General features: G+C 37.2%; 1 protein-coding gene and 1 non-coding gene across 2 annotated transcripts in view; both read right to left on the reverse strand.

The window, feature by feature from the left end:
* Window positions 1-203: 203 nt before the first annotated feature.
* gabrb1 (gamma-aminobutyric acid type A receptor subunit beta1) overlaps window positions 204-24,343 on the reverse strand; it is a 411,079-nt gene continuing 386,939 nt past the window's right edge. The window contains exon 9 of the mRNA XM_088908787.1: window positions 204-551. Coding sequence (XP_088764913.1) covers window positions 204-551 — 348 coding nt within the window. The remainder of the gene's footprint in view (window positions 552-24,343) is intronic.
* LOC148840756 (U1 spliceosomal RNA) lies at window positions 2,444-2,604 on the reverse strand. Its single transcript, XR_016091685.1, has one exon. It is a non-coding gene; the product is annotated as a U1 spliceosomal RNA (small nuclear RNA).

Below are 24,343 nucleotides of genomic sequence, written 5' to 3' on the forward strand. Positions count from 1 at the left end.
ATTTCTTAAAAAAAATAATTTCACATCCTCCATCTTCAGCTTATACCTACTGTGTATACATAAAGAGAAAGTAGTGGCTGAATACCTTACCTTGACTTAGCAATTTCATTTCCTTTACTGCAATCCTTTAGGGACCATACATAAATGAAACCATCTGGAAAACTAAAACATCTACTGTAGTTGAAGTGAATAATGTAACCACACTAATGGACATAATAAAGCCAGTACACAACATTAAAAAAAGTAAATGTGATAGGGAAAATAACCCTGGACCACTTGTCTATGGCATTAACGTCAGTCAAGTCAGGTATCTTAATTTTCAGCTGAGACGCCCTCCTCCGTAAGCGCCCCTTCTTGTGCACCATATGTCTCTCAGCAGCACTTCTTCCATAGATATCCCGACTTGTCATTGGTTTCCTGTACTGGATGCTGGCACTGTCATAGGAAAACATTGTGGCTCGCGGGTCATTAAGGCCTGTCAACACTTCTGAGCCACTGACCTCATTTCTAATTTCGAGGGTGGTAAGTAGAATATTTCCATGGGCATCCACCTGTGAGAGAGATGTGACAGAAGTGCAATCAGTCACGAATGATTAGGCTAATGGTCCTCATCTGGTTTCTTATATAGTTTCCAAAGCATAACCTTCATTGCAAGTCTTCATTGGAGAATGAGCAGAAACTACACCACTTTTCTCAAAGGAAAAAAAACTGTTACATGTAATTTCGATCTAACCTTTCTATTGTACACACTTCATTTTTAACAAGCTGTTCCTCTAGCAACAAGGACATTCATTTTTTTTAATTTGCTGAGGTGAAAATGCTACAGACATTTCTTACTTAAAACACTAGATTGAAGGTTTAGTTACTAGAGTGTTGTACTGCATCAACACCTTCTAAATCTATATCAGGGGTCATTAAATAGTAAAAAATCGTGCTAACAGAAAAGGCAAATGCAACCATTCAAGATGCATGGTACAACCCCGTACTATTATTAAAATTAAAATTAAAATTATCTACAGTTCACCACGTTGTACCACAGTACAGTAAGTGACTGGCTGGCAAAAATGACTGACAGGGGCACTCGTGGTGCATTTGATGTTAGTGAAATGACTGCTTCATTTAATCTCTTTACTGTGCATGTTTTAATCTACTTAATATTGAATATGAATATGGAATTTTACAACTAAAGGGAAATTTTTGTAGCTCAGTATAAAAAAAGAGGAGCATAACGCATCTGAAGGTCATAAACGATATTAATTTAGGAACATAAACATATTATGTAAACTGTATATGGCTGGTATTGGTAGTTTAAATAAAAAATACACACCAGTATTCCACTTTCCTCCTAAACATTTTAAGCATCAAAGTCTTTCATTTGGTTACATACTGTGGTTATTTTGGAAAAGTTTTTACATGCTCCTTTTGACTAAATTAAGTTTATTTACTTCATAAAAAGTTATAATGTTTTAACCTTTTCTATGTATATTTGTGCTTGTTATTGCAGTAAAACTAACGCATACTTTTTAGAATTTGATTAATAGGGAATTTAATATGGAATCACGTATCTAAAGAAATGAATAACTTTATAATTATGTTCATATACAGCATCTCAAATTATCACAGTAGTACACTTTCTTTGTAAACATCTGCATCAATTTGATTCATTCACCCGCCATTACTTGGGAACTTTTTGACTGCCCTGTTCAGTTATAGCTTAAGATGTTAAACGGCACATTGGTGTAATGGGTTAGGTGTGTGCCTTGCATGCTGGAGGTTAGGGCTTTGAACCTAGCTCTCATCATGCATTTTCTTTAACAAATAAATATTTCTTTGAAAATTTAAAATAGTAGATATTATCCGCACTATATTGAATTTGTTGGTATTTCTAAATATCACAACACACTCAAAGTTAAGTGAGTTAAGTGATCGGGAGTATAATCTACTTTCTTTGTAAACATTGTAAACATTTTTAATTTGACACATTCATGCATGATGAAGTATTATGTCCACTATATTAATGTTTTTTATATATATTATAACACATTCAATGTTAAGTTATATTAATAATGAAATAAAAACGTGAATTAGCAAACATGAACACTGCCAACTGTTCAACCGATTTAATTCAAAACACTTTACTCACTGGGGCAATTTAACAGACACCTCAAGCCTTAAAACAAAATCTTATATATTGTAGTTAGAATCAAGAATAACAAAGCGGTATTTAAAATACCACTGAAACAATAATAATGTGTCTGGTCATTATTAACAGTATTAATTTAATAAAAATAATTTCAAGCTTGTATCTTTTTCAAAGTCTTTTTTTTATTTTTCATAAGCTTCGCTTATTAAAATACCTATTTATGAGACACAATGTTTCAGAATAACTTTGTGAACAAATAGATAGAGAAATAGACTTTATTGATCCCAAAGGGAAATTGATGAAAAGAGAGCACGAACGCAGTCCCCCTGGAGCAGAAATTGTGCAGTCGAGATTCCCACAGTGGGGGAATTCGCAGGGGTCAGCACAGCCAGAGTGCAGTGGCTGCTCCTCGCCCCAGGCAAACCTGCGTGATCATGGTGTTGCCCCTGCCAGGTAAGTATGACAAAAATGACACAGAGCCTGCAACCTACAGGTTTAAAGATCTCAATTTGTGAAAAATTTCACAGCTTTTATTTAAACAATATTTAGCACCTGGTTGTATTTTTAGAAACTTTAGTTTGAATAAAGCAGATCCCAGGTGCAAGTGACTTCATAACGCGAGAAGGCATTATGCTGTATTTTTTATGCATCAGTTGAAGTCTTCTGAAGTGTCTCTAAAACATAAAAATGTAACATAATATTGTGTGGCCTGATGGGCAACTGATTTTTTTAATTTTAAGAAAATCAAAAGTAGGAAACAATAACATATGTGCCTCAAATAGATATTGCATGGTTTAGAAACCCATAAAAATTGGTTTAGTTAAAAAACACAAAATCATCTTAGAATCTTTGTGTAAGCTGTAAGTTTTTTAAAACTTTTTAATTAAACATCTTAAACACTTTAATTTCTTAAACGCAACACACATTTCGTACAGATACAGTACAATTACTTTTTCCTGTCTTCCTGTGGTGTGAAACAAATTAGCAGGTGACTGAGAAAACAGCGCACCACCCACTGAGCTGTCACAGTTTAATATTTTAAATACATCTAAATAAAGTCAGGCGCCAGGTGCATAAACTATTAGTATTAAATAATTAGTATTAAAATTTGCACTGTGATAAATTGTTGCACTTCCACATCTAAAAACATTAATTTGCAAGACTGTGTTCAAACATACGTTAAATCTGACTATAAAAAAAAACAGGGTTTGCTTTTTTTCTTTCTCCCTACTCTGTCTCACCTGCTGTGATTCAAACACAGAATGGTTAAAAATATGAACTGGTTAGGCAGGCTGAGGGAAGAGGGAGGGGGGAGGCGTCTTCCCATCTCTATGACTAAAGAAAGTGTCAAAGAGAAATGGCTTGAGCGACATACAAAGATGAAAAAGTTTGGTGCGGTCTTGGTGCAGTCTTCTCTGTTTTAAAGGTACACTCCATGTGGATGAATTTTCACCTTGAATGTTTACACACCAGCTAACACATCAGCTACCACACAGAAGCAAACTGAATACAAAATGTACTTGCAAGAATAGCAATTACAAACAATAAAACATACTTGCTTTATACTGTTATACTGTACAGTGTATTAAAACACTCTATGGTCACTACAATGCCCACTAAACCTCTTTCCCACAATTTCACAGGGGCAAGGTCACTTAGCAGATTCAGAACTGGATACAATTTTATCTTACAAAAAATTCAGATATTTGTCAACATATTTACTAAAACTATCCATCTAAGTAATCTCACTGTGTTAGTCTCCCTGTACGCCCCAGTGCTCACTCAATGTTCACACTCCCAGTAAAATAAAAAAACTTGTTTCCCGCATTGTCACCTTGCACCAGAGGGGAAGGAAAAGCGCCCACGGTCATTTTTCTCACAGACAAAGTTGATTAAAACTTATTCAAAGAGTGTGATGTGTTAACACAAGCTCTGCTTAACAGAGCTGCTTGTAAGAGCATGGTGACTTTCTGCTCAAATAAATAAAGCACAACCTGTTATGTCAGCCGGATGCGTTACAGTAATCAATAATTAGTATTACAGTTCGCACTATGATAAATTTTTGCACTTCCACAACTTGTAAAACATTATTTTGCAAGACTGTTCAACCATATGTTAAACTGACTATCAAAAATCCAGAGTTCACTTTTTTTCAGTCTCCCTTTTCTGTCTCTCCCTTCTCTCTCTTACCCGCTGTGATTCAGACACAGAATGGTTAAAAATGAGAACAGGTAAGGCAGGCAGAGGAAAGGGGGAGGGGGGAGGTATTTTCCCACTCTGGGTGCCTGACATATCGCCGTCTTTAACCATTCCGTGTCCGAATCGCAGTAGGAAGAGACATGTCTGAAAAAAAAGTTAATCCCAGCAACAATACAAATATATTTTTGTGGTAAAGGGGGAGCAAAACATCAGTATTTACTGCTAGTTTAAATCTGAAAATCTTGAACTATCAAGTTAAAATCTCGACAAACAAACCAATGTAGGAAATGCTCACTTTTCTGCAACAGAAATAACAATAGAAAATAAATCCTTTTTGACATCTCAAATCAGTTTCGATCAAGGTCTCCGAAACGAACAAGAAAAAGACATTTTCAGAGAGCAATTACGTTGTGTTTATGTACAATATTTGATTACATTTATGAACAATCTAATTTCTTATTAGTTTAAACAGTGAAATTTCAGCTACAAAAGATCGCTGCAGAGACAGCACTATCTCTGCTTGTCATAGATGTTCAGGAAAGAGTGAATGACAAAAGTCACGTCAAGTGCAATAATTCGGTGATCAATAATAACAGCTGTAGGACAAGAAACAAAAGATAGAGAAAACTTAAGCTTTTTAAGGCTAAAACTATAATTCAGTCTACAAATTAAGGCAAATGAAAATTAAGGCCATTAAAAGTGTAAATAAATGTAAAAATACAAAAATGCACATTAGCAAAAAGTTTTAGAAATGGAGCAGGTGTTACTTTGAAATAACCAAACAGAAAAAAGCCATGACTAGACATAGTGCAGAAGAGGGATGCAGAAACACTTTCAAAAGCTTAGATATACAAAAAAAATCACAGAAAGGTGTGTCTTACAAAAGAACATGCAAACATTAAATAGATTTGGTAGAGAGTGAGGGGCTTGAATAATCAGGTGCATTTCTGGCAGGGAGAGTATGAAGGTTTGATGAGATAGAGTCAGAAAATTAGCACACATAAAAAACAGCAATTCTGTCAGAGAGCCTTATATGAATTAATAGCAAACATGGTTTCATGGAGGACCTCTCAAATAGTTGGGTATTCAGGTAGATTGCCAGCTGAAAGGATTTGTAAATATATATATATATTTTTAAGCAAATCAGTTTTTTTGCAACACATAAAAGACATTTTTCCAAGAAAGTTTAGCCTTTGTCAGTAATGAAACCACTAAATATAGACATAAATATAGAAATCTAAAGATTTTTTTATTCAATGTTGGTAGCAGGATGAACTGTGAGATTGAGCTACAGTAAGTGTATATTTTGTTGTAGAGTTGCTGCAAGATGTCAACAGTGAAAACAGGTATTTAGAAATAACTCATTTCAAGAAGAAGATTTTCAGAATAATTATAAATCTAGCAGGTTAGAGAAAGCACAGAAAATAGGTAGTTAGATTGATCAGATTAGTATGCAAAGCCATTTAGCAAAGAGGGCGTGAGAAGAGTGACTAGTATACTTTAGATTTTTTTTCTGAACCAGGGAAAATCTGTTTCATCATGTTTCTCTATAACAATAATAAAAAACGTTACTGTATAACACCTTTCAAAGTAGTATCTCAAAGCAATACAGTTATTAACTATTTAATCCTGTTTGTATAGCTTTTCAAGTCATGCAATGTCTAAGTTAAACAGGAACACATCATTGTATCTTATTTTTTATTTCTTTTTTAAAAATTAAAAAAATCGGTTGCCCAGCCTAATCTGAGCACAGTGTTAATAAAGTGCACGTTTATCAATACAAAGCTGTGTGGTTAATGACCACCGATAAGAACACAAATAGAGAATATAACGAAAAGAATCCTTCTCAGTAATCTCACTGTGTTAGTCTCAATGTACGCCCCAATTCTCACTCGATGTTCACACTCCCAGTAAAATAAAAACCCGCTTTCCGCATTGTCACCTCGCACCGGGGGGGGGAAGTGCCCGCAGTCATCAATCTTTTTAGAAGTGATAGACAAAAAGCAGGTCAATGACTTTTTAGTGTCGATTTAAGTGTGCTTCTTTCAGTTGGATATGCATGATTAGCAACACCGGGCCATTGTTATGATTTCTCTATTATTATCAAATCCCTCAACTCGTTCAGTTCTGGTTATTTTGGAAACATTTTGACATGTTCCTTTTAACTACATTGCTGTCAAAATTGTAGCAATAGACAAATTAATCGCTTGGAGTTTGTAATGTAGGGTGCTCTGAAGGAGTTAAACTTAGATGCAGTACAAATAAATGTATTTCCCACAAGCTATACTGTAGTGACTTTAAAACTGTACAACATCACGCTCTATGCATGGGGCATGTCTTTGTTCAAGTTTTAAAGCTACAGTCTGGAAAAACGAGTGTTAAGAAAAAACAGGACATTTGAATGCTGGTTGCCTTATGTTAAAGAGCAACAATGGCAACAGAGCATGCTACTGAAAATGTATCCCATCCCCCGAGCAGAACTGTTTACAAATCAAATCAAATCAAAGTTTATTTATCAAATGCACAACTATACAACGTGCAGCAGTAGTTGCTGGCAATGAAATGTCTTTTCTGCAAGCTCACAAAAATCACAAGAATCATAAAAATCACAAAATTAAGGTTACAAAAATAAGGTTACATAATAATAGATAATAATGTAATAGAAATGGAATAAAACTCAATATGAATACTGCTGCTATGTGTTCATGGTGTATGCAATATATTATGTCCAAGTAGTGCAGTATGCTGAATACAGTGAAAACTGTACGTCCATGTAGCCATTATGGGTGATTTGCTAAAGGAGCTGCAGGTTGGCTGTTTAGCAGTCTTATTGCCTGGAGGTAGAAGCTGTTCCTTAATCTGTTGGACTTTGACTGAATGCTTCGGTACCGTTTACCAGACGGTAGGAGAGAAAATAGTTTGTGACTAGGGTGACTGGGGTCCTTGAGAATGGACCTGGCCTTCTTAAGACATCTAGCTGAGTAGATATCCTGGAGGTTTCGTAGCTCACAGCCGGTAATGAGCTGCGCTGACTTCACCACCCTCTGCAGTACTTTACGATCCAGGGCAGAGCAGCTCCCATACCAGGCAGTGATGCAACCAGTCGGGATGCTCTCAATAGTGCACCTGTAGAAGCTGGCCTGGATATGTGATGGCATGCTGAACTTCTTTAGCCTGCGGAGAAAGAATAGGCACTGCTGTGCTGTTTTGATCATGGTGTTGGTGTGGTGGGTCCAGGTTAAGTCCTCTGAGATGTTAACTCCCAGCAGCTTAAAACTGCTGACCCTCTCCACTGCAGTTCCATTGATATAGATTGGTGTGTGATCTCTTCCTTGGTGTTTCCTATAGTTCACAATCATCTCCTTAGTCTTACTGATGCTCAGAGAGAGGTTGTTCTCCTGGCACCATGCTGCCAGGGTTTTAACCTCCTCCCTGTACGCAGACTCTTCACCATCTTTGATCAGGATGATGACTGTTGTATCGTCTGCAAACTTAATGATGGAGTTTGAGTTATGCCTGGCAATCATGGGTAAATAAGGAGTAGAGGACAGGGCTAAGCACACAGCCTTGGGGGGCTCCAGTGTTTAGAGTCAGGGTAGAGGATATGTTGGTGCCCACCCTCACCACCTGCGGACGTTCCGTCAAGAAGTCCAGGACACAATTACAGACGGAGGTGTTAAGTCCCAGGTCCTGGAGCTTGATGACAAGCCTTAAGGACACTATGATATTGAAATCTGAGCTGTAATCAACAAATACCATTCTCACATATATTCCTTTCTTATCCAGGTGTGAGAGGGCAGTATGGAGGGCAGTGGCAATAGCATCTTCTGTTGACCTGTTCTGGCGATACGCAAATTGCAGTGGTTCTAGAGTGTCAGGCAGTGAGGAGGTGATGTACTGTATGCTTTGACCATCTGCTCGAAGCACTTCATGATAACTGATGTGAGTACAACAGGGCGGTAGTCATTCAGGGAGCTGACTCTGGGTTTCTTAGGAACAGGGACAATGGTGGTTTTCTTAAAGCAGGAAGTAACTATAGATTGAGCTAGAGAGAGATTGAATATGTCCGAGAAGACATCTGCCTGCTGGCCTGCGCATGCCTTCAGAACACGGCCAGGGATAGCATCAGGGCCAGGAGCCTTGTGTGGATCCGTCTTTTTAAAAGCTTTATACACATCCGCTCTGGATATGATCAGTGGGTTTTCGTCTTGGATTTCTGGAATCTTACTGACCTCAAACTGAGCATAGAATGAATTTAGCTTATCAGGAAATGAAGCAGACTGTTGTGTGATATAGCTGGGTTGCGTTTTGTAGTCTGTAATGGTGTGTATACCACTCCACATGTTCCATGTGTTGCAGCCATGATAATATGATTCAAATTTTACTCTGTAGTTGTATTTAGCTATTTTGATAGCTTTCTTGAGGTCGTATCTGGATTTTTTGTATTTATCCCTATCGCCAGAACTGAAAGCAACTGTCCTAGCTTTAAGTTTGGTGTGCATCTCGCCATTTACCCACGGTTTCTGATTTGGATATGTGGGAACATCCTGGGAACCACATCTTCAATGCATTTACTGATGTAGCCAGTAACATAGTCCATATACAGATTGATATTATTTCTGGCACCTTCGCGGAAGATCTGCCAATCAGTAGTAGCAAAACATTGATTTAATATAAAATCCAATTCATCCGAACAATGTTGAATGATTCTTAATGCTGGCCTCTCCTGTTTAAGCTTCTGCTTGTAAAAGGGAAGTAGCAGAATGTAGGCATGATCGGATCTGCTGAAAGGAGGTTGGGGGAGGGCTTTGTAACCATCCCAGAAGGGAGTGTAAACATTGTGCAACATATTTGTTCCACGCGTCAGGCAGTCGATGTGTTGATGTAGATTATGCATTGTTTTCTTCACGTTTGCACCGTTGAAATCACCCGCTATGATGAATGCCCCCTCAGGATGTGTATTCTCATGTCTGTTAAGGTGACAGTGTAGTTCATCCAGTGCCTTTGTGAAATTTGCCTGCGGCAGAATATACACCACTTTGAGAACTACCGATGTGAGCTCCCTCGGTAGATAGAAAGGGCGACTTTTTATTGTCAAATGTTCAAGATGTATAGAGTATGATGTTGAAATAATCTCCATGTCTGTGCACCAGGAATTGTTTACCATGAAGCATACCCGCCCCCTTTGCTCTTACCCGAATCTGTTCTGTCTTGACGGTAAATAGAAAATCCTCCCGGGAAGATAACAGAGTCTGGAACAGACGGGTCAAGCCAGGTTTCAGTAAACGCCAGCATGTTGCAGTTTTTGGTGTCCCATTGGAAAGGAAGCCTTGCTCTCAGTTCATCCAGTTTATTGTCCAGTGACTGAACGTTAGCAAAAAGTATACTCGGGAGTGGGGCACGATTGCTGCGCTGCCTCAATCTTGCCAGAACGCCTGCCCGTTTACCCCTCTTCCTACGACGGCATCTTCTTCCCAGTACAGGTACAGGTGAGACACCACAGTGCAGATAATTGGCAGTAATTATTGGTGTAGATTTAACTGTGCCAATATTCGATCTTATGTCTAAGTGTTTGTCGGTCATATCTAATCGCAGAGCAAACAGTATGTGCAGTTAGCAGTACAAAAAACAACAAAAAATAAAGAAATAGACAAGAAGAAATTGGAGCTCGCAGGACAGCTGCCTTCCCTTTCGGCGCCATCTTACATCTACATAACGTCTTACATCTTACATAACAAACAGTGGGGTGTAACCCCCCTATAAATTGAAGGTTATGAAAACAGTGAGTGACAAATCACTGAAAGAACAAAATACAATTTTAAAATACAAGCAGTTTGCAATTATTCATTGTTATTAAAAAATCACTTGGGTTCAAACATGTTGTTATATTTAGAAATATCAAAAATGTCAATATAGTGTCCTTAATATTTGCATTTTAGTTTTTCAAAGAAATGTTTATATGTTAAAAGAAAACTCATGGTGACAGCTGGGTTTGGACCTCAGACTTCCAGAATGCAAGCCACAAGCCTAACCCATTACACCAACACACCACTTAACAGTTTAAGCTGTAACTGAAAAGGGCAGGCAAAATTTTTTCATGTAATCACGGTTGAATGAGTTAAACTGATGCAGACATTTACAAGCGGATTACGGTAATACTTTGAGCTTACAGCCTGTCCAAGGTCATTCATTATTAATATTATTAATAATATATTCCATATCGCATCAAAATTTTCACGTGTATTAGACGATATACAACGTGTCTGCTCTATAACACTTCAGTGTATAGAATCATTTCCATTTACGCAACCTCGTCTCAATATAGTAAACAACAGTCACGGCTTACTTGAAGGTGTAACACGTCTTAACTGTCATGATACGATTTCAACATACTGTACAGTATGTTCTCCATTACCACTATAAGAACAATACAAGGTTTAAAAAAAAAACGAAAGTCAAAATGTTTCCAAAATGTCCAAAATATGTTTCCAAAATATTTTAGCTGCTTAGTTACATGACTCCATATTAATATTACTATCAAGTGGTATTAAATCAGTACAAATTTAATTGTTTTACGGCACTGGAAGGACTACTTCGAGAAAATATGCAACAAGGAATTTCCGCATCCTCCACTACCAGCAGCCGATTTCACCTCCAGCCCAGTACCCACCATCACAATCGCAGAAGTAACCACCGCCATCAACAAGATAAGAAGTGGCAAAGCAATTGGCCCGGACGACATCCCAGCTGAAGTATGGAAGCTCCTTGGAGCACAAGGAGCAGCATGGGTCGCGGACCTCTTCAACAAGATCACCGAGGAAAAGGCACCCCCGGAAACGTGGCAAACCAGCATCACAGTGCGAATTTGGAAAGGCAAAGGTGACGTTAACAACTGCTCCAATTACAGGCCGATCCGGCTTCTGTGCCATACAATGAAGATTTTCAAGTGTGTTCTGGACGCACGACTAAGAACCATCGTCGATATCTCGCCAAACCAAGCTTTGTGAAAAACTGCGGAACAACAAACGCCATACAAGCAGCCCGCCTACTGATGGAAAGGCACCACGAGAAGAGGAAAATGATCCACATGGCATTTCTCAACCTGGAAAAGGCATTTGACAGGGTACCGCATGATCTCATCTGACTGGCGCTGCGACAGCACCATGTCCCCGAAGCCTGTCAGCTGGACAAAGCTCCTGTACCAAAAGGCCACTAGTTCAGTACGTTGCGCAGCTGGAACCTTAGACACCTTCCCGATCAATGTTGGTATTCACCAAGGCTCAGCCTTGTCTCCTCTGCTCTTCATACTTTGTATGGATACAGTGACCAAAGATATCCAAATGAGGCATCCATGGACGCTATTGTATGCCGACGATGTTATGATAGCAAGTGAAACGCGACAGGGCCTTTAACAGCAAGTACAGGAGTGGAAGACGCGCCTTGAACGATTCGGGATGAAATTGAACATCAAGAAGACAGAGTACCTGGAATGCGGTGATCAAACCGATGGCACAATCGCAGCTGGTGGGGTCCAACTGAATAAAGTGACCCAGTTCAAGTACCTAGGCTCATGTGTCAGCTCCGACTGCACTACCCTCCAAGACGCCAAGACGTGAGTCAGTGCCGCTTGGATGAAATGGCTGCAGGTCACTAGAGTACTGTGCGACAAGAAGATCCCTTTGCGCCTAAAATCCAAAGTCTACCGCTCAGTGGTCAGACCAGTGGCCCTATATGGAACTGAATGCTGGCCAACGACAAAGAAACATGAACAGGCACTCCATACGATGAAAATGAAGATGCTGCGATGGACCCTCAGCTTGACAAGACTAGACCATGTCATGAATGAAGAGGTGCGAAAAACACTCAAGGTCGCCCCAATCACTGAGAAAATTAGGGAATCACGCCTGTGATGGTATGGACACGTGCTCCGCAGCAATGACACATCAATGACAAAGACCGCCCTCGAATTGAATGTGGAAGGACAATGGCCCTGTGGATGACCATTTAAACGCTGGCTGGATTGGCTGAAAGACGACATGTGCCTCTCAAAAGTCACCTACTGAGACGCCGCAGACTGTACGAAGTGGAAAAATCGGTGCAAACAAGCAGGGCCCACATAAGTGGGAAAATGCGAAGAAGAAGAAGAACTTTTATTGTTTTACAGTAACAGCAAGTGGTGTTCTTACTACTGTACATATTCTTAGAAAAGGATAAAACGTCATAACTTTTTATGAAGTGCACAATATAAGCTTAATAATGTTAGAACAAGCACGTTAAAACCAGAACCCATGTAAGTTACCAAGTTAAAGACTGATGCGTAAAATATGTATGCATAATTAAAATATTTATGATGAATGTGTAAGGTTGTGTACTTTTGTCCAACTGAGCAATCTTGCTTTCATAAAATATACTGACTTTTAATGTTTAATGATTAACATGCTGTAATACATACTTTAAAATTATTAAAAGTCTAACGAGTATACAACTTAAATTCTTAATTTGAAAAAGATTGTCTTCAGCAATGATTCAAAACCGGGCGTTTTCTGGTGACAGTTCAAATGCTGTACTGTACATGGGATGTTAAGCTTTATTATCTCCCCCTGGTGGTTTTACAAGGTGCTTCCAGATACTATTATCATATTGCGATATGATGCACCACGTCCATCAAGTTTTGATGCGGCGTACTCTGCGCATTTTTGAATGGCTGGATCTTTAACATTTTGTGTCAGATCAAGTACACATTTGGTTTTAATTAATTTCTTAAACTGACAGACACTCTTACACTTTAAAAATACATTATATCAATGCTTTAGTTATCGACTTTATTCATGCTAAAAATAACTTTCTTATTTTATATTCTCAAGTAGACACACAGCACTGCTGTAATTTAAACTGCATAAATGATCTTGTGGCCTTATCTTAGAATTGAAACATAAACATAAGCTAACTTTCTCAGAGGTAGCATCTTCATTGGGAAATTTAGAACTATAGAAAATTAGTAAATACCATATATTAAGATGAATAATATGATTTTTAATTAATCTATTAATCTGTCTATTAAAATTATTACTTTCACAACAGCAGACAAAGCCATTAGATAGCTTTTATATTTTAGCCCAATGCCTCTTTTTCATTGAGCTCTTTAATACAATTTCCCTCTAACAGAGTAGTTTATAAACCTGGACAGATTAATACATTCTTTGCATTTTATTCTGATCTTTACAAAACCATGACCTTGTTAGATGCCAAGGATCATGCTCATTCTTAATATAAAGGAACTAGAGTTTCCTAGCAAGCTTTGAGTTCTATACCCTGGTCTAGGTAATTCTCCTATAGACAGAATCCCAACAAAACATCTAGCATTTTTGGATGTGTTGGAACTTGTTAGACCTAGTGTTAACATTGCAGGTCACAATAATTTTCACCAAATATATAACTATAACTATCCTGTAGCTATAAATGACCTTCTGCAGTGTTGTAATTTTACGTTTTGTTCCAATTCTGCTTCTAATGTCAATTTCTAGGTTTCATAGAATTTGAGTGCTTTTGGTTTTATTATTTTGTCCATAAATACTGTAATGCCCTCAAACCAGACAGAATTTATATGGATCAGACTACACAGAAGAATTGCAAAAAATTAATTTGTTTTATATTTGCATATTGAAAATGTTATATAATTCAAGGATTCAAGTACCATGCCTCTCTGAGTGCAGTTTTATCATTAGATGATGGAAAGGTATTTAAAGTAAGAATAATTATACCAATCCATCCACTTCTTCTGTCTGTTCAATCTTCACCATTTTCTGTCAACAGAGGAACCCAACAGGACTTGAACCCCTGATCCAAGTGTCTAGAGGTAACTTTTGCTCTGAGATTGTTGCCAACTAAAAAAGTCATCTTACAAGACTTATCGATAACTTGGAACCATGGGCTTAGTCTAACAATGGGATCCCATTGAATGATGTGTGGTAGAGTTTAGTTTAGTTGGTTTAGTTGTTTAAGGATCAGGAGGTTTTCATATTTTTCCACAGATTCTCAATAGGTTTAAAGTCAGCACTTTGACTGGGCCATTCACTTTCTTATTTTTAAACCATTCCTAGTCTAACTTTCCTCTTGGTCATGCCAAATTTGCCATCTATGGTTTCATCAGTCTTGGCACACATCCCAATCCCTGTTGATGAAAAGCAAAACTATATTATTTTAGGTTTGCCACAGCAGAGGGTTTAAATAATATATATTATTATATAATATATATATATAATAATTACAGGTATGGAGTATGATGTTTCCAATTTAATTTCATGTTAATTATCTGCCTACATCTCTTTGTATTTTTTAATTGAATATATGAAGTATATGTTTTGTGTACAGTGTATAACAAATGCTAATTTCTACTTCAAAGTATCACAACTACAATATTTATAAGCAACAATGTGAAAATCTTGCAAGTTTCCGAATACTTTTGCAAGTTTGGTGCAGTTTTCAGTGTTCCCCAAGTTATAGATGAATTCCAATTTGTTTAATTCAAATTCCATCTTCCAATTATGAAAAAGGGAATGAAAACAGGAATTTGAAATGAGAATTGATTTAAAAGTTGCAATTAAAATTGAAATGCAGAATTGTTTCAACCCTGAAGTACTCAGGATCAAAGTCTCTTTTGGAGTCCTTGTTATGTTTCTCTTAATAAGTAATCTACAGTACAATTAAATTTTCTTCACAGGTGGGACATTGTATCAGACACTCTCAAACATTTTCCTTTTGCAGAGGTCCAAATGGTTATTTTTCTGTCAACACTGGTAAAATGTTACTAATTACAAATCCTAACTGACTTTTTTAAGAACAGAAAATAAATCTAAAAATATGCCTCACATAGAAAACTAAAATTCCATTACTTGTGATCAAGAACTTGGTTGAAGCAAACACGGTGAAGAACTGTAGAAACAATTTGAAGAAGTTGTTACAAAATGTATGGATAGATAGTTTTTAATCAGTTTTTTGCTGAAGGGAAGTGTGTCTTACATATGCCTATTGCCAATTCTGCAAAGACTGGGCCTGGGCTTTGTGACTGTGCTAAGCCAATAAAAAGTGCATTCCTGAGCTTTTTCTAAGAGTGTACTCTAATACTCTAAGAATAAGATACAGATAGTTTGAGGGATTCTTTTTAAAATGAAACATAGCACAACTAAGCTAAAAAACCTCTAGCAACAGATGATGAAATGTTGGGGAAATGTTTTTTTTTTATTTTGTGTTTGGTATATGGGTACATTGAATTGAATTTGAAAATTTAAATTAAGCATTATTATATTCCTGTTTAATTACTGTGTTGCAGCAAATATTTAAGATACATTTGCAAATTTAAGGAATTATTTAAATGAGCAATAGAATATAAATGGTGACTCTATATACTGTAAGTACTTGTAGAGTAATTCATATCTTTAAATTGTGTCTTAAAGATTCCTGTTGACTGTAGAACTACAGTAAATTAGTTCCCATTAAATTTTTTTCACCCATTTTGTATTCTATAATAAAGGACAAATAAACTTCCATTTAAAGAAACTCTGAGTATTTAAGTCATCTGATCATAAAAGGATGGTCATGGTGCTTTGTTTAATGTTTTCCAGCCTTTCTTATGCATTTTTGCCTACATGAAATGTGGAAAATGTGTAAATGTCAGAAGTCTTGACGTGAGAGTTCAGAAAACCTTGTGAAGAATACCATTTCATGCTTTAGAAAACCAAGACAGAGAAGTGAAACAATTTCAAGTGATTTAAACTGCTGCTAAAAAAATAATACATCTACAAAGGTGCATCTATGGACTAATCGGCATCAGTGAACTACATGCAGTGTTTTATCATGCTTAATTAAACATTCAGCATAGGAAGTCAGTAAATTATTGTTATAGTGTCTGTAGTAGAAAGTCAAATCCTATTAAGACTGGAGGGCCTAGCTATTATGCTCTTTGGCTGTTGTAAAATCTTAGGCTTTGAAATGAATTCAATAAGACAGCAATATAATTTCTGTAATTAGTGCATATTTCTCCTTGTGTGTACATTGTTTTCTGAACCATTCAATATTAAGACATCTACAATGCTAAAATGTAAGGTAAAGGTAGTGAATATAAATATAAAGATATTTATATTTGGAAAATTATGTTGCAGATTATTTCATTTATTAACATTTCAGCATTTGGGGTTGCAGATGGCCTGCAGATATATGATCTTATCTTTTCTTCCTGTAAAGTTTTCTGTGTGACCTTTTTTTCAGTGTGCTAGAAGAAGACATGAGAATGAAGTTATCATAGGATTCATTACAAGAATGAAACACAGCTTGAAAACTTCAGATTCAAATCATTACAATGCTCGTGCTATACAATTGTATACACTACAGCAACCGAGTCAAATGAAGGATTAAAACAAAAATTTGACCCAACTACTATTTGGAAATTACAGGACAAATGATCATTAGTGGTTTTATATTGGACAAAATGGAAAACTTTCTGGAGAACAAAAGTTACAGTCAAGTTCTAGATTTATGATTGGGATCTTACCTTGCACAACACCATTATAGATGCCACATACTTTGCTATGATAAACTTATTATCCTTTAGTAACATTTTTCCAAATGACAACAGATATTTAAGTATTTTAGCAATCTGCTCCTCTCAAAATAGACTATTCCAGTGCCCCTTATCCTTTCCATTCTGGTTTTCCCTTTCCCATTTCCCATTTTGTGTTCCATTATATTTATCAAATAATATACTTGAGAAATTTCAGTCTGGTTTCTGCCCAGGCCATAGCACTGAAACTGCATTAACAAGAGTCGTAAATGATATTCTTTTAGCCACTGACATGGGGAATGCAACAGTGCTTGTGCTTCTTAGTGCTGCCTTTGACATGGTTGACCACTCTGTTTTGTTACACAGGCTTGAGTTTGAGGTTGGCTTATCTGGAACCGTCCTTAAGTGGTTTATTTCATATTTAACTAATCGTTTTCATTATGTTCAAATATCTAATAATTGTACTGCTTCGTCAATGTCACCAGTTCAATTTGGCGTACCACAGGGATCAGTGCTGGGACCAATTGTTCTCTCTCAACATGCTGCCACTAGGTAGGATAAGACGAAAACATAATATTGACTTTCATTCATATGCTGATGACACTCAAATATACATTTCATTTAAACCAAACGACAACTCTTCAATTATCACTTTAGTTAAATGCATTAATTAAGTAAAGACTTGGATGTGTGAAAACACATTTTGTTACTCAACTCTGATAAAACTGAGGTTCTGTTGTTTGGGGGCAACAATACTGATAGGACTACTTCAGCACTTAACTAAGACGATTTAAAAATTTGCCTCAAAGACTCAGCACGTAACCTAGGCATCATATTTGACACAACGCTCTCATTTAACTCTCATGTTAAAACAGTATCTAAAACATGCTTCCTACAATTAAGAAATATTGCAAAACTAAGGCAGTTTCTCCACTCAAGACACAGAGAAATTAATACATGCTCTTGTATACAGCAGGTTAGACTACTGCAATGCTCTACTATCAGCGAGTACCCACCACTTTTTCAACACCTTACAGCAAATTCAGAATGTAGCAGCTAGAATTCTTACTAGGAGCAGAATACCATATAACGACCATATAACCCCCATACTTAGCTCTCTTCATTGGCTTCCTGTCAGGTACAGGGTGGACTTCAAAATCCTTCTATTTACTTACAAGGCTCTCAGAGGTCAGGCACCTGTCTATCTAATTGGAACTTATTAATGTTTAACATCCAAGTCGCCTGCTTAGAGCACAGAATGCAAGTCTTCTTCATATTCTACACATGAATAAAATAACAGTTGGTGGTAAAGCCTTTAGTTACAGGGCCTCTAGCTTACGGAAAAGTCTCCCACCCCATATTTGGGATGCTGACTCAATCTCAGTATTCAAACCCAGACTGAAGACCTATTACTTCAGCCTAGCCTACTCACACCTTACATTATAACCTGCTGCAACCATGGCTGCTGGTGCTGCTGTACATGCCATTATATGTCTCTATGTTTGCCCACCAGGTAGATACATCTATTCTGACCAAACTATCCTATTCTCCTCCCCACATGTCCGGATGGCGCCCAGGCTGGGCACTGAGTTGGATACTGCATCACTGCCATGGATCCAAGAGAGACGTCGTGGATATAGCTATCGTTTTGGATTAATTTACTGGTCTACAGAGATCTGCATGGAGTACTAACACACAGAAGACATGATGGATGAATGGATTAATATCCTCATTCATTTATTTCCTTTTTTAAAATTATTTAATGTTAGCATGCCCAAAGGGGTTGGCAACCAGTTGAGTTGGAGTTTTTGGTTTTTCTCCTCTGTTGTCTTATTGTCTTCTGTTCTGTATTGAATAAATGTATGGTCACTTGCATTGTTAAGTGCCTTGGGGCAACCTTGTTGTGAAAGGCGCTATATAAAAATAAATTGAATTGAATTGAAAAGTGATGCTGGTCACTGGGGTTTGATCTGGTATATTCTGCTGTTCATGTGAAGAATGGACAAGCTGCTTATATCTGCAACATTTCTTACACAACCCATAATCTATCCACTAAACAGTGTGATGTAATAAAGGTTGGAATCTTCAAATGATCAGACCCAAATGAACACTGATTATTTAAATGTCCTGATCCACAGCCCTAAATTGAGCATTAAGAGACAGCATTCTTTTTTGTATTCATTATTATTTTGGACCAACTCTGGATATCAATATTCAGTATCACTTGAGCCAGACTGGTTTGAGATTTCGGCAGGGTTGAATACTACTGGATTTGTTACAGTAATGGTCACTTTATATTGGAAAATTTCTTGCTGTAGTGACCTTTAGCTTTATGAAAGTTGGTTACTCTTCTAAGAGAAATCAAGAACATAATCTTCTATTACAGCCACTTTATATAAAGTAATTACAATGCCCAAAAGGGTTAACAGCCTTCAGCTCAGTGAGCTAAAGTCAAATGTAATTCTATCTATTTCTAACTTGTGACAGCAAGTTTTATGGTTGGTTTCCATTCTTACACCTGTCACACAGCTTGACTCCAAAGACAAACTGTGCAAAGCATCCATATGTCTTAATCCTTCTCTGGCTCCTGGGACAGCAGCAATCTCAAGAGGCAGTTGCATTTGGTTTCCTGGGTCTAGCTCTGAGTCAGGGCAGCTGTGAAATCTTGGCAAGCACCACATGGTTGGAAGTGTTTTTTGAAGTGGTGAACAGCCATAACAATGCTGTTAGGAAAATGTACTTTCCTAGATGTCATTACATGCAATTTACTCATGTATCAAAACTATGAATATCTTGCAGTAAAGGTGGTCTTTTTCTGAAATGATAAGCATAGATTAAAACTATTATTTACTGATTTGGCACCATCAGTCAATTTACAGTATTTGGCGTAACCAAATCCTTTAGGAGGGTCTGGAGTGCTTCACTTCAAAATTAGCTTCACTTTTATTTGAAACTCAACATTTAAAATTAAATTAAAGTGAACTAGTTTTTACTTTTTCTTTTTTATAGCTTTGTCAATTTGAACCCTAAATACCTTTTCGGATATATTATGAAAAAGAGGTATAAACTTCTTATTTTTAGAGAGTAACTAACAAAGTGATCAATTAAGGAAGCAAATAAGAGATAAAGGTCAATTACTTGAGGATGGGTGACTGAAAGGATAAATACAAAGTAATAAAAAAGTGAAAAAGTAAAAAGCTAAAAGTGAGAAATGATTTAAGATTAACAATTAGGAACTTTGGGTACCCTGAAAAGTTGCAGAAGGATTCCAACTCAGCAGAATGTTAAATAAGAACAAAAACAGAAAATTGAACTCTTGAAAAGAAGCATTAATGAACCTACTGTAATGTACAGTATCATCTTTGAAAGCTAGGGAGGCACAAGGGCTTATATCACGGTATTCCTGGTACCATGCCATGCTACCCTTTTGTCAAAATTTATATTTCTTGTTGAGTACTCGTATTTGGTTTAAATAAACTGTACAACTGCTAAGGACTATCCATAATATATTTTTAAATAATTACAGTATGTGGTAATAAATACCCATCTTAATATTGAAATAAGAGTTCCAATATACAGTATAATATACACAACAACCAATTTTCACTTTGCATTTTTAAATATAAATCAAACTATGTGTTGAACCTTTGTGAACTGTCTGCTCTACTGCAATCAATACAGTGGAGAGTTATTTAAGTATATTAATGTAAAACAGGGCATATTATCCTGTTAATACTGAATTCTATCAGCAACATGGAGGGACAAAGGTAAAACAAGGCCAGAAATAATCATTGTAGAGGTGTTAAGTCAGACAGAAAAAAAACAATAAAATAATACAATACAGTCAGTACAAAACAGTAGATGTAGTTAGATGTAATCTTTTTGGCATTCAAAGTTAGAGCACAGTACAAATCACACAGAAAAGATTAATGTGAAACTCAATGTGGAAACTAATTAGGTTAACCACACCTGAACAGTGACAACATTCTGCATGCTCCTATACACACAGTGTCACCAGTAAAATCAGGAACCCCAGTAGTTTATTATACTAGGAATAAATATAAATACTGTACATGCATGAAAACCTTCTCATGACACATACCAAATTACATTGCTTTCATTGCAGATTCCTGTTTGCTTTCAGGCAACTGAAATACCAGGCTTCATACCAGAAACAAGATTACCTTCAAGAATCATAGGGTCTGAGTCAATGGTGTACTCTGGCTTTTAGAGTCAGCCATTTTGCAGAATGTGAAAAAATATAGTATATTTAATTTTATATCTGTTGGTGTAGCTAAGAATTTAGTAATCATTATAATTCAAGTTTCTTGTGTCTTTAACAACATCCACATTTTTTCCATTACAAGCATAAATGTTGCAGACATTATCATTGAAAGGAACATGAGCCAATAATGTGTTTCAGCTTGTCAGAAATCATTTTCGCATTATCAGTGATTTTGTGCTGAAAGCAATAGTTACAATAAAAAAGAATGCTTAGCAAACATTTTAATAGGTTCCTTTCTGTGTTACATAATCCAAACATGTTAAAAGGGGGCAACAAGCAGAAATCCTCTTAAATCACCATCTACTTCACCTTCCATGAGTCATAGCAAGTTGTTCTGTTTATAGAGGTGTATAAAAACTACTTCTGATTGTTCTGATTTTCAATACACTATCCTCCTTTGTGTTTTCTACCACAATTTCACAGCCACCCAATTTCCATCCAATAATTACATTGGAGTCAGGAATCCAAGCTTCATTATTTTATTGAAAAAACACCAAGCATGCAAATTTTGGAATAAGGTGTGAAACTAAAAATATACAAAATAAAATGTAATTACTAACATTTATACACAGCTTGCATTTTGTATTCTTAAATTATTACAGATCACATTTTTTATACCTTATTAATAAAGGGTATTATTACACACATCAGGCTGGACTGGTAAACCGTCCTAACTCTGTATCATTCAATAAATTAAGATTAGAATATTATTCTAAAATATAACTATATGACACCATTTGTTGCATGGATTATGTCTCTTCAAAGCAAGAGAAGGATTTTTGCATCTGAATCTAATTCTGGAATGTGGGCTGCAATAGGCTTCCGATGTGGATGCTGTAGAGCTGTGGGTACTGTATTCTGGATCTGGTATTTAGAATTCGGTTGCACTCAATTAAAGAAGGAAGGCCTAGACGAATCCCTTTGTTTACTCTTTCAACCTGGAAACCATGAGCTTTTCTTCTTGGAATTTCAACAAATTCAGCACAGGTTCTCAGATGATGAAGTTCTTTGAATGCCAAACATGTCTAAGAATTCTGATCTCACCAATGATATTTTTCTCTGGTCATCATGCACAGTGTACATCTTTACTGATTTTCCATGACGCCCCTGTGGGTAAACTCGGACCAGGCAAAATGTGGAACAAGATCTTTCTGCTAGACCCATCTACATCAGTACATTGGGAGCTGATTGCAGTTACAATTTTTTGGTTTTCTTGCCCCTTCCCGCTATGTTCTGATGCAAGAGTGGAGGCTTTTGAGGTACAGGATGCAGAACCAGGATGCAGGGCAATGCAATGGCTTTTGTTGGCCTTTGCAATGTGAGATGCAGCTCCCGAAGCACAATCTGTTGTCTTTTAGCAACATCTGTGTTGTGGACACAGCAGCATCTGTGTTGTGGATGGATATCAACTTTCTTACATTGACATTCCTCATTACAGGTATTTCAGCTCAAGAAGGGTTCCAGCTGGTTGGCAGATGAACTCTTTAAAGAAGGAAAATAGAGAGAAGAACATGCCATGCTCCTCTTTGAACTTCGTTCCTTATGAAATCCATTTCTCCTGGAGTGTGGTTGCTTTTCCATTATGGGACGGATGCCACCTGCAGTATACAGATAGGCAAGACCTGCTAAATATGCGTATTTTTTTTCTTAGTGAATTTCATGTGAAGATCTACAAAGTCTCTTAGCTTGAGATAGTCTTTGGTGGAGATCCTCAGGAAGATGTCCAACTTTGAGAACAGTGCACTTTCAATGACTTCTAGCCCACAGTGCCATTCCTTTAATCTCTCCAATGCCACTGTAAGAGGTGCTCTGGGGTCATTGATACACACAAAATCTTTCCAGTCTGATAGGAGATTCAGTTCTTCACTAGCAATAAGGTCCAAGCCTTTGATAGCATTGCCAAAATATATTTGCTATAGTGCTATAGAGTACTATAGTTCGCAGGCCTATTATCGAACTGTGTGACACCTGTGTTCACGGTCTTACAACATGCTTGGAATTTAGCACAATCCATCATGCTTGGTCTTAGGCTGTTATGCTAGTGTAGGATTATGAGAAAGATGAGTCAGCATTAATGGATGCCAGTACCTATGATGTGTTCCAGAACCTGACCAGTGTTCAGCCTTAACATGCAGATCTCTAGAAGGCGTGATATCTGTCTGCTTGAGGAACAGTGAATGAGGGTTGGAAGGTGCTGCTTGTCTGTCTATTGGCGTGCCTCATCTCTCTGGCCTGGGGCTGATCTTTGTGGTTAAATGGACTGCCACTGCTATCAGTTGAGTGATGAGTGACATCATGCTGGGCTGTTGACAATGAAATCAAATTATGATGCATTGGTTCTAAGCTTGCAAGGACTAAGGGTTATTTAGCAACCTAGTGTGCTTCTGGATATATTCTTCTGTGTGCTGAGCTACACTTTGGTGTGCTATTGGGTCACAGGTCTTTCTGTGAAGTTCCTCATCTTCCAGTTCTACTGCTGCCTCAAGTACTTATGCTTGAGCTAAAGCTGCAGCTGCCTCTTTTTTTGAGCTGTAGTGCATCTAAAGTGACCTTAACCTGGCTTTCTCTGTCTTTGCAACTATGTGTTTATGAGCAAAAGATGCTCAGACTTTTGCTGTTTCTTCTTTGGCTTTTGCTCTGGCTACACCTGTGCCAAGCTTCAGTGTTTTACTGAACAAATACCAAGCATATAACTATGGGATAAGGAAAGGAGTGAAACTAAATAAAAGCTAAATACTATAATTTATACAGACTTTGCATTTCTTATTCTTTACAGATTAGTATTGTAAGAGGACCAGAGGAAGGGTCATCCAGGACAGGTATTTTAGGAACGATCTGCTCACTATACTTGACTTAGACCTGACCAAGATGGCCGCTAAGAGGAACCAGCTGACCTGCAGATGGAAAGGGCTCAGTCTGAAAGACAACGAGACACAGGTGTGTCTCATCAGGAAACAAAATATATATGCCCTGGAAACAGTGAACCGGCGTGGAAGCCAGTAGGTGAATGTGTTTAGGATGAGATAGTGGAGTTCGGTTGGTGTGGATACAGAGTTAAGGATAACGGAGTTACGGAATAAATAAAGGACTACGGTTTACGGTTTGTGTTTTGGATTCGGTGCGGATTTGTGAGACTTTACAGATTTTTGGAACTCGGACT

The sequence above is a fragment of the Atractosteus spatula genome, chromosome 1 (genome assembly GCF_055471065.1).
Source record: "Atractosteus spatula isolate fAtrSpa1 chromosome 1, fAtrSpa1.hap1, whole genome shotgun sequence".
In the NCBI taxonomy this organism is placed as follows: domain Eukaryota; kingdom Metazoa; phylum Chordata; class Actinopteri; order Semionotiformes; family Lepisosteidae; genus Atractosteus; species Atractosteus spatula.